Raw genomic sequence first — 12,101 nt, forward strand, 5'->3', positions numbered from 1 at the left:
GCCCTGTGGCTAGGTTCACATAATGCCGTGCGCTTTCTTTATCTGTGAGCCCAGCCTGAGATTCGACCATCACAAGCTTACTTTTTTTTTTTAAGAGGGACAATGGTAGCCTAGTGGGTAGAGCTTTGGGGTATCAATTGAAAGATTGAGAGTTCGAATCCCAGCTCTGCCATGCAGCCACTGTTGGGCCCTTGAGCAAGGCTCTTTCCTCTTGGCTCCAGGGGTGCTGTACAATTGCTGGCCCAAGCTGGGATATGTGGACAAAGTATTTCGCTGTACTGTAAGACAAAGAGTGGAATTCATTTTGGGGCATTCGAGGGGCTCAGCGTTAAATTACGCTAGTCATCAACCGCTTGGATTCAAGTTTTAAATACCCAGCTGTGCTATCGACCAGTGTTTGTTCCTGCACTATGTCTAGTGATTCCAGGAAAACTGGACCCACTGTGACCCTACCAGAATAAAAAAGCAAAAAAATGGAGTTCATTCTTACTCAAGAGTGACCTACTGGTCACTAAGCCCTAAGAGAAAGTTCAGCAGGCTGGTCACTTCTGTGTAGATTCATCACTTGTCCAAGACAATGGCTCTCGCTGTTGTTCGTTGGGGTGCTTGAGCCTCAGACATGGCTTTGTAACACTTTGCAGGCAAATATAATCAAACATTTTATTATTGTATTTATTTTTTGCTCATATGGCATGATGTTCCTGTAGTATAAAAATTATGCATGACTTTGATTGTAAGGTTAAGGGGCTGGCAAAAATCAAGCCAGCTAAATTGGTGTGCCAATCAGATTAGACCCTGCTGAGTCTGGTTCCTCTCAAGGTTTCTTCCTGTAATTTTAAGGGAGTTTTTCCTTGCCACTGTCGCCCTCGGCTTGCTCAATAGGGGTTTTTTGGTCTGTTGGTCCTGGATTCTGTAAAATTGCTTTGAGACAATTGTAAAATTAAAAAAGTGCTATATAAATAAATTTGACTTGACTTGATTAGTGAAACTAATGGATTGAGTAACCAAATAGTAATAATTTCTACAACGCTGCTAATTTTTCCGTCCAGTTTAGAGACCACGTCAGAGCTGTGCGAGAAGGCGGCTGCGCTCGTAGCCCAGTGCGCCAATTCGCCCCAGTGCGCCCCGGCTGACTCCACAACGTCTCTACTGCACACCTTCGCATTGCTCGAGTCCCAGGATCCCTTGACCCAAATCGGACTTCAGGACTCCAGCTTTGAGGTGATTTCTCTCAGCAGTCGCTCATCCTCGGGTTTCTGTGAGAAGTGGGCGGGGCCCGAGAAACCAGATGACACACACCAGGGAGTGAACGCTGATTCGAGCAGCTGCTTCGTAGACCTCGATGCCAACGGTGATGCGATAGCTCTCGCCCTAGGAGATCTGGAGCTGAGCGAGGCTGACACGGCCGAGCTCCTGCGCACCCTGTCGCCCTGCGTCGTGGAGTCTGATCCTGAGACCGAGCAGCAACAGGCCTCAAGATGCACACTGTCTGAACAGAAGTGTCTAGCAGGGTGTGTCGGCCCCGAGCTGAAAGAGGTCAAGAATGAAGACCAATGGAACGCTGAGTTGAAAGCTCAGGAACAGTGGACTCCATATTCAGAGTTAGGTGGAAGGTTACCCAGTGTCACTCCAGCAACCTCCACCCCAAAGAAACCACTATCCACGCCTGCTACACCCACCTCGCCACTCAACCTGATGCAGGAGGGCAGGTTTCGAGCAAACTGCTACCACCGAGACGGCACACCTATTGGTACGGTATAGTATTTATATGCTGATATACACCGATCAGCCATAACATTAAAACCACCTTCTTGTTTCTACACTCACTGTCTATTTTATCAGCTCCACTTACCATATAGGAGCACTTTGTAGTTCTACAATTACTGACTGTAGTCCATCTGTTTCTCTGCATGCTTTGTTACCCCCTTTTTATGCTGTTCTTCAATGGTCATGACTCTCCCAGGACCACTACCGAGCAGTTATTATTTAGGTGGTGGATCATTCTCAGCACTGCAGTGACACTGACATGGTGGTTGTGTGTTAGTGTGTGTTGTGCTGGTATGGATAAAACACAAATGCGGATGGAGTTCCTCACTTTCCTCACTGTCACTTCTGGACTGAGAATAGTCCACCAACCAAAAATATCCAGCCAACAGCGCCCCGTGGGCAGCGTCCTGTGACCACTGTTGAATGTCTACAAGATGACCAACTCGAACAGCAGCAATAGCCGAGCGAACGTCTCTGACTTTACATCTACAAGGTGGACCAACTAGGTAGGAGTGTCTAATAGAGTGGACAGTGCTGTGTCTGATCCACTCATACCAGCACAACACACACTAACACCACCACCATGTCATTGTCACTGCAGTGCTGAGAATCATCCACCACATAAATAATACCTGCTCTGTGGTGGTCCTGACCATTGAAGAACAGCATGAAAGCAGGGTAAAAAGGTATGTAGAGAAACAGATGGACTACAGTCTGTAATTGTAGAACTACAAAGTGCTCCTATATGGTAAGTGGAGCTGATAAAATGGACAGTGAGTATAGAAACAAGGAGGTGGTTTTAATGTTATGGCTGATCAGTGTAATTTGTACATGAGCAGATGGTCTGATCTCTGAATTTTATCACTGGTGACGAGGTGAACTCCAGTGACAGATGCCATCTGGCTTCTTCTACGATGTGTTGCATATTTTGGGAATGTCCCACTATTACCAGCCTTTGGCAGCCAATCTTGCAGTGTTTCTCCAACCTGTCTGACAAACCTCTTAAGCTTGGTTTCCCTGTTTGGACTGCACTCTAGAATGTCTCTCTCTCTCTGCCCCTCAGTCCGATGTTGCCTCAGAGCCTTTTGTTCACATAGCTTCTGTTTCTGCTCCAACGGAAACATGTTTTCCCACCATCATAAATCACTGTCTAAGGGATGTTGCACATTTTCTCTGTGTAGAATAAATTTGCTTATTAAGGACAAATGCAAGAGGCATTTTGCATATTTGAGGTACATTTCTCCTCGAAGATTGCACCCCTTGACATCTGAGACAATGCCCACACCCTTTCTGTTTTTTTGGCTTTTACTGCAGCTGTAATGTAGTGCACTTTTTAGTAATTGTGTATACCGATCAGCCATAACATTAAAACCACCTCCTTGTTTCTACACTCACTGTCCATTTTATCAGCTCCACCTACCATATACAGTAGAAGCACTTTGTAGTTCTACAATTACTGACTGTAGTCCATCTGTTCCTCTGCATGCATTGTTAGCCCCCTTTCATACTGTTCTTCAATGGTCAGGACTCTCTACAGAGCAGGTATTATTTGGGTGATGGATCACTCTAGTGTGTGTTGTGCTTGTATGAGTGGATCAGACACAGCAGTGCTGCTGGGGTTTTTAAATACGGTGTCCACTCACTGTCCACTCTATTAGACACTCCTTCCTAGTTGGTCCACCTTGTAGATGTAAAGTCAGAGACGATCGCTCATCTATTTCTGCTGTTTGAGTTGGTCATCTTCTAGACCTTCATCAGTGGTCACAGGACGCTGCCCACGGGGTGCTGTTGACTGGATATATCTTTGGTCGGTGGACTATTCTCAGTCCAGCAGGGACAGCGAGGTGTTTAAAAACTCCAGCAGCGCTGCTGTGTTTTATCCACTCATACCAGCACAACACACACTAACACACCACCACCATGTCAGTGTCACTGCAGTGCTGAGAATGATCCACCACCTAAATAATATCTACTCTGTGGTGGTCCTGACCATTGAAGTCCACTACAGTCAGTGTCAGTCCAAAACCTGGATAAAAAAAGAGCCAAATTGGACATGCAAACCAGAATGATCTACTGTGACGGCCCCTAAAATATTTTTAGCTTCAGGCCTGGTGAATGGTTCAGGGGAGATTAAATTGTGGTCATGTGCTGATTGGGCAAGCCGTTGATCGCAGAGTTTGAACCTGAGATATTTCATGTTTTATCTGCCTAACTTCATTTCATTTATTAATATACATCCATTCCTGCATTTCAGGCCTGCAACACATTCCAAAAAAAGTTGGGACGGGGGCAATTTAGGGCTAGTAATGAAAACTAAATAATGATGTGATTCCAAACAGGTGATGTAAACGGGTGATTGTAATCATGGTTTGGTACAAAAGCAGCATCCAGGAAAGGCCGAGTCCTTGATGAGCAAAGATGATCAGAGGATCTCCAGTTTGTCAACAAATGTGTGAGAAAATGATTGAAATGTTTAAAAACAATGTACCTCAAAGAAAGATTTGGGGAAAGGAAGGAATTTGCATATTTCTCCCTCTACAGTGCATAATATCATTAAACGATTTATGGAATCGGGAGGAATTTCAGTGCGTAACGGCCAAGGGTGCAAGCGTCAGCTGAACGCCTGTGATCTTTGACCCCTCAGATGGCACTGCATCGAGAACCGCCACTCAACAATAGCTGATATAACTCAAAATCTGAAACACTAAATCACTTGGTCTCCTCGGTGCCAAAACGTCTTTTAAGTGTGGTGAAATGGAATGGCAACATTACAAAGTGGTAAATGCTTTACTGTACCAACTTTTTTTGGAATGTGTTGCAGGCCTGAAATTCAGGAATGGATGTTTATTAATAAATGAAATGAAATTGAGCAGATAAAACATGAAATATCTCTGTGGTTTTTTTTATTATTATTATTATTTGCATTTTCCATGCTGCCCCAACTTTTTCTGATTTGGGGTTGTAGGTAAATTGCTTAATTTACAATTATTTCATGGGTGAAATAATTCGTGGTAAAAATCATGGACAAAATGTGGGTCTCTTGAGCAGATGGTCTAATCTGATTTTATGTGTTATAGAGGTGCAGTGTGACGTGCGCAGGGCTTGGCTCATTGGTGAAAGAACTCTCTTCTGTGTGTGGCTCAGTGGAAGCCATCTCCTTCTTCACCAGCAAGAGATGCTACAGAGCACTCAGCCCTCAACAGCAGAATCTTCAGTTCAGGATGGTACATCATGCAGCCTGGTAGAGGTGAGGCCTGATTTATTAATGCTGAAGGTGGAGTCGGCGCTGGCAGAGGTCACGTTTAGCTAGAGTAAATGTAGAGGTCAGTTCACACTGGGCGCATTTCAATCCACAGCTGCATTGGATGCTGTGCAGATGCCTGGCACCGCTTGTGCTAAATAAGCTAATCATTTTTTTACTGACAAAATTGAGTGGAACATAAGCACTAAGACACCAAGTCTTTTATAAACTTAAATGTCTCTCTCTCATGGTTGATTGTTTTTACTCAAAGTAAACCAATGTTTCACTGTGGAACAGGACCCACTGCAACCCTGACAAGGATGAAATGGTTGATAAAAATATTTGGAATAATACATACTATATACAAACAGATACTAAATAGATTAGAAGAAGACCACCCCAATTAATGTTTATCAGCATTCAGTTAGTAATAGGCCGAAGCTTAATGGCCAGTTTTTTTATAATATACACCGATCAGCCATAACATTAAAACCACCTCCTTGGACTGTAGTCCATCTGTTTCTCTGCATGCTTTGTTAGCCCCCTTTCATGCTGTTCTTCAATGGTCAGGACCACCACAGAGCAGGTATTATTTAGGTGGTGGATCATTCTCAGCACTGAAGTGACAATGACATACATGGTGGTGGTGTGTTAGTGTGTGTTGTGCTGGTATGAGTGGAGCTGAAGTTTTTTTTAAATACCGTGTCCACTCACTGTCCACTCTTTTAGACACTCCTACCTAGTTGGTCCACCTTGAAGATGTAAAGTCAGAGATGATCGCTCATCTATTGCTGCTGTTTGAGTTGGTCATCTTCTAGACCTTCATCAGTGGTCACAGGACGCTGCCTACAGGGCGCTGTTGGCTGGATATATTTTTGGTTGGTGGACTATTCTCAGTCCAGCAGTGACAGTGAGGTGTTTGAAAACTCCAGCAGTGCTGCTGTGTCTGATCCACTCATACCAGCACAACACACACTAACACACCACCACCATGTCAGTGTCACTGCAGTGCTGAGAATGATCCACCACCTAAATAATACCTGCTCTGTAGTGGTCCTGTGGGAGTCCGGACCATTGAAGAACAGCATGAAAGGGGGCTAACAAAGCATGCAGAGAAACAGATGGACTACAGTCAGTAATTGTAGAACTACAAAGTGCTTCTATATGGTAAGTTGAGCTGATAAAATGGACAGTGAGTGTAGAAACAAGGAGGTGGTCCTAGGAAGAGGGGGCTAGTTATTTTTAGTTCCCAATTGTGAATCCATTGCGATTTGCACAGCCTGCAATCTGATCAAGAAGAGCCGGATCACCACACGGCCCCTCCGACACGTCTAATTTGTGACCTGCCCTCCCTCAGGCCCAGCCAGGTTGATACCACCAGAGATTTCCTTTTGAAAGCTTGCTTAATCTGTCAGCAATGGTGGGCAAGGACATTAGACCTCTGCAACCACCTTGATGAGTCCATTGTTGATATGTTCGACACCCAGTTAGCAGTCACACGCAGCATGTTACCCAAAAGTGTCATGCTGAAAGGTTCATGGCTGTAATAGTAATGAAGTAATATTAAATTCTGCACATGGGTGTATGTAAAGCTGTTTGTTCATTCAAATATTTTGCCTGAGCTAATTTCAATACAATTTTATTAACCGCTTTACACTGGTCAGGGTCACGGCTGGTCCAGATTCACCAGGAAACCCTGGAAAGGGCTGCAATTTATCGTGACCTGGCCAGGCGTTCACACAAACACAGTGGGCCGTGTTTGAAGGAGGAAGGTTGGCTGGGATCTCTTCCCACTGCTACTGCAATATGCGATGTCTGGGACTAGTCCAGACGCTTGCTCGAGTTTGTGTGTGTGCGTGATTTTGTTCACTGATCTGCTCTCATATTCACTTTTTTTCCAGGCAATAAGTGAAGCGGAGTACAGCAGGGGTCTGCGCTCTTCCACTGACCTGGACCATTCAAGAGCATGTGAAGGCCAGTTTGAGGAAGAATATCAGCCACTGCGTTCTGTAGGAAAGGGGGCCTTCGGCTTCGTCTGGCTTGCTTCACGGCGCCACGATGGACACGAGGTTAGAGACTTGGAGCCTTTAGATTCAGATTACGTTAGATTGTGTATGTGCTTTCTAGTGCGTTCGGCCTGGTCAGGCATTTACACAGACATGATCGACCATTCCCACCCCTTTAGACATAACCAAACATCTAGCCATTTGGAAGTGCACTTGTCAATGTGTTCTTAGTGCCAGTCCAAAGCCACATCAGGCATGCAGACCAGAATGATGACCACAATACATTTGTTTGTGTATATGCGAACACTAGTTTAGTACTGTAGTTTATGTGGTAGTGTTTTTTGATATGGCATTCTTTGACATGTCAATCAGTGGGGTGGCATAGCAGTAACTGTGACTGTCTCACAATGTCAGGGTCCTGTGAACCTGGGTTTGATCCTCGGGTCATTGTCTCTAAATGTCTCTGGGTACATTCTTTCCAGTAGGTGAATTAACTGCTGTTAATTGTCTACCGGTGTGAGTGAGTCAACAGATGAATGTACAGTATTATGAACAAATGTATTGGCTCACTTGTTCAACAGGAAACAACACGCGCTCAGCCATAACATTAAAACCACCTCCTTGTTTCTACACTCACTGTCCATTGTATCAGCTCCACTTACCATATAGAAGCACTTTGTAGTTCTACAATTACTGACTGTAGTCCATCTGTTTCTCTGCATGCTTTGTTAGCCCCCTTTTATGCTGTTCTTCAATGGTCAGGACCACTACAGAGCAGGTATTATTTAGGTGGTGGATCATTCTCAGCAATGCAGTGACACTGACATGGTGGTTTGTTAGTGTGTGTTGTGCTGATATGAGTGGAGTTGCTGGAGTTTTTAAACACCTCACTGTCACTGCTAGACTGAGAATAACATCCAGCCAACAACGCTCCGTGGGCAGCGTCCTGTGACCACTGATGAAGGTCTAGAAGATGACCAACTCAAACAGCAGCGATAGATGAGCGATCGTCTCTGACTTTACATCTACAAGGTGGACCAACTAGGTAGGAGTGTCTAATAGAGTGGACAGTGAGTGGACACGGTATTTAAAAACTCCATCAACACTGCTGTGTCTTATTCACTCATACTAGCACAACACACACTAACACACTAACACCATGTCAGTGTCACTGCAGTGCTGAGAATGATCCACCACCTAAATAATACCTGCCCTGTGGGGGTCCTTTGTATGCTGCTCTCATTGCCATGGCCAGGCTGGTGCATTCAGCTCATATTATTATGATCTGCATACATGCTGTCTAGAGAAATGCTTTGTGTAACTCCAGGGTTCATCCTTCCTGTCCTCTTCTTTAACTGATATTCTGATTTTGTTTTCTGTCAGGTGGTGGTGAAGTTTATTAGGAAAAGCAGGGTTGTGAGGGAGTGCTGGGTAGAAGACCCTGAGCTGGGTCGGGTCACTCAAGAGGTGGCCATACTGGCTCGATTGAACCACCCAAACATTGTCAAGGTAACCATCATGAATTATTCTCTCTTTGATCAGGTATGATCAGCGCTAATGATGGCTTCTAAACCTTCTTCTAGACAGCATGAAAGCTCTTTTTGTGTATTTAACCATGTTTTGTATTTAATTTAAAGGTCTTGGAGGTGTTTGAGAATGAGAATTTCTTCCAGATGGTAATGGAAAAACATGGAGACGGCCTCGACCTGTTCGAGTTCATCGACATGCAACCGAGACTGGACGAACCTCTGGCCAGCTACATTTTCAGGCAGGTCTGTGTATAATTTGGTAAATAAAAAAAACTATTCATTGTACATGCAGACCGAATTACTGACAATGAATACAATGCAAGGTGTTATTGGAATAACCCAGTTAAATAATATTGGAGCATGGTGGCTCAGTGGGTAACACTGTCGCCTCAAAGCAAGAAGGTCCTGGGTTTGATTCCCAGGCGGACTGGTCTGGGTCCTTTTTGTGTAAGGAGTTTGCCTGTTCTCCCAGTGTCTGCGTGGGTTTCTTCCAGGAGCTCCAGTTTCTTCCCACAGTCCAAAGATGTGCAAGTGAGGTAAATTGGACATACAAAATTGTCCATGACTAACTTGAACTGATGAATCTTGTGTAACCAGTAACTACCATTCCTGTCATGAATGTAACGTGTAAAACATGACGTTAAAATCCTAATAATCAAAGAAACTATGCAAAACAATGCTGCCCTTTTGTGTAAAAAAAAACTGAAATGAAATTTTAAAACAAATCACACATTAAATAAATGAATAAATAATACAAATAAAGAAAGTGGTTGGAAGATTCCGAACCTGGCAACCCTGTAGTGACGCCAACCAGGCAAGGTGAATAGCGCCAGCGCCATCTGCTGTTTAAAGTGAATATCGATTCATCATACATGTAAACCGATTTGAATCGTTACACATGTGAATCGATTTTTAACTGTCTTGTGGTGCATCGTTACATCCTTAGTTTGAAACTTAATACTTTATAATAGATTTAGAACTTGGGTGACGAAAGGAATAACAGCCATGTGTACTATAGTTGAGGGGGGAGAAATCATGAGCTTCCAAAAACTAAAAGAACATTTCCAATTAGAGAACCAGGATTTTTACAGGTATCTTCAAATAAGAAATTACTTTGATCAGAAAGTGAAGAAGGGATGTAGGGTTAAACATAATGGTATAGTAGAACTACTAATTAAAGCATATGCATCCAAAGATTAAACTTGTTATAGAACAATCTCTAAGATTTATAAAGCCCTTTTAAGCATGAATATACATTCAACGGATTATGTCAAACAAAAATGGGAAAAGGAAGGGGTAATGATAATTACAGAAGAGGAATGGACAAGTATATGGAGATTTCAATGGAAAAGTACCAGATCTTTGAAATGGAAGGAATTTTGCTGGAAAAATATTATTAGGTACTTTATTACACCACAGCAGACAGCTCACATGAATGCTACTGCCCCAGTGTGTTGGAGGAAATGTGGATGCCAAGAGGCAAATCATTATCACATTTTTTGGGAATGTCCAAATATTAGAAAGTTTTGGGAAGACATAAGGGAAGCGCTGCAGCATATATTTAGAAAAGTTGTGCCCATGTGTAGTAAGGTATTATATTTGGGATATATTCACCCTGATATGGGACAAATAGATGAATATTTAATGGCAGTGCTTTTAGCAGCCAGTAAAAAGGCATTGACCAGGAAATGGTTACAATTAGAGGGACCAACTATAGATGACTGGATTGAATTAACTAAAGAAATATATGCAATGGAGAGGATCACTTTTTCAATAAATATTAAAATGGATGTATTTAAAAATCATTGGAATAGGTGGATGCAGTACTTAGCAGAGATGAGGCCAGATGTGATGGAAACAATGTGTTTAGACAATGACAGTTGAATGGATAATAGTTTGTGGCTCACAATGGACCTTAAAGGCATAACAGTTTATTTTAGACTCTACTTATTTATTTTAGACTGTATTTATTTATCTATTTTTTTATTTTTTTTTGTATTGTTGAGAATGCAAGATATTCCCTGAATGTACATAGTTATATGTTTATTTTAAAAAATAAAATGAAAAAGCTAAAGGCATTGTTAGAAAATGTTAAGAAAATCTTTGATGTGACTTGCTTGTGATGTCTTCAAAAAAAATAAAATTATAAAAAAAAAAAAGAAACTTAATACTTTAAAACTTGATCCTCTGGCACTGCTGCAAGTGTGTGTATAGACCTTGTCCGAATGGACGTGTTGTGAATGTCCCAAGTTGTATGACCTGGGTTTACTTGAACAAGAGATTTTGTGATAAGAATCTAAATGCACAGTCCACAATAACTACTGAGATGACAAATGATAATACTAGTCCTGTCCACACTATTTACTTAGTGTCACATTGTCTTCTGCCTAGCCAGCAGAAGGTTGGTTTACTGGCCTCATCATGTTCCCCGTTCCCCGTTCACCCAGACTGTATGTTAAATTTCATTTGAACTGTAGCTGTATGTATATATTTACTATCTGGTAGCTTCTAAATACTTTGGCATATAAACATCTGTATGTTACAGTTGGTGTCAGCGGTGACCCACCTGCATGAGAAGCGTGTGCTGCACAGAGACATCAAAGACGAGAACATCATCATAAACACCGACTTCCACATCAAACTGATCGATTTCGGATCGGCCGCCATGCTGGAGCCGGGCAAAGTCTTCCACATTTTCTGCGGCACTCTGGAATACTGCTCCCCTGAGGTGCTCAGAGGAAACCCGTACGTACTGAAGCGTTAACCTGCAATTTTATCGATTTATTTATTTACACATAAAACTAAGTTCTTCCTCTATTTGACTTATGTATCACAAAAAGGTTTCTTCCCTGACTGGCCACAATCCTTAAAAGCATCAGTCTTAGCCGCTCAGGTGGCGCAGCGGTAAAAACACAAGCTGCAACCGGAGCTGGATCTCGAGTACGTCTTATCGAATCCAGCTCTGCCTCACCGACCGAGGCTGAGCGGCTATATGGACAACGATTGGCCTGTTGTTCAGATGGGCGGGACTAAGGTCGGAAGTGAGTCTCTCTCTGTCAGAATGGTGCGGTTACGACCTCTGCTGGCTGATTAGAGGCGCCTACACGAAAAGGAAGGAGTGCTCTTAGGGTGTGTCTCTCCGCACGCAACGCTAGGTGGCTCAACACTCGTCAATGTGCGGGTGGCGAGATGCATACGGCTTGCTGCTCACGTGTCGGAGGGGATGTGGGTTAGCTTCGATCTCCTCGGTCAGGGCAGGGATCGGCAGAGGCAGAGAGGAGGCGTGATGCAAATTCGGCAATTGGACGCACTAAAGGGGGAGAAAAAGGGGAGAACATGCATTTAAAGTTGACCGATACAGCTTTTATAGGAGGATGCCACTACCAGTATTAAGATAAGATTTAAGGCTAATGGCCAATTTAATGCTAATATTGATTGTACTTAATGTTCTGTTGTTTTGTTCTATTTTGCTTGAAGCTTTAGCATCGATTTCTTGTTTATATTGATCCTGAGCATTTTAAAGCTTTAGTGACCTTTAAACAAACAAACCGATTACAT

General features: G+C 43.1%; 1 protein-coding gene across 2 annotated transcripts in view; it reads left to right on the top strand.

Moving 5' to 3' along the window:
- The window catches only part of pask (PAS domain containing serine/threonine kinase), a 30,161-nt gene that overhangs the window by 13,643 nt on the left and 4,417 nt on the right, over positions 1 to 12,101 (top strand). Inside the window, exons 12-17 of one of the 2 annotated variants that reach the window (XM_062987667.1) lie at positions 1,050 to 1,750; positions 4,845 to 5,014; positions 6,910 to 7,077; positions 8,398 to 8,523; positions 8,652 to 8,782; positions 11,089 to 11,202. In XM_062987667.1, coding sequence (XP_062843737.1) covers positions 1,050 to 1,750; positions 4,845 to 5,014; positions 6,910 to 7,077; positions 8,398 to 8,523; positions 8,652 to 8,782; positions 11,089 to 11,104 — 1,312 coding nt within the window. In that variant the 3' untranslated portion in view covers positions 11,105 to 11,202. Of the gene's footprint in view, positions 1 to 1,049; positions 1,751 to 4,844; positions 5,015 to 6,909; positions 7,078 to 8,397; positions 8,524 to 8,651; positions 8,787 to 11,088; positions 11,289 to 12,101 lie in introns of those variants that run through there. The other variant, XM_062987666.1, reaches the window with a different exon arrangement.

This window comes from Trichomycterus rosablanca, chromosome 25, assembly GCF_030014385.1.
Source record: "Trichomycterus rosablanca isolate fTriRos1 chromosome 25, fTriRos1.hap1, whole genome shotgun sequence".
In the NCBI taxonomy this organism is placed as follows: domain Eukaryota; kingdom Metazoa; phylum Chordata; class Actinopteri; order Siluriformes; family Trichomycteridae; genus Trichomycterus; species Trichomycterus rosablanca.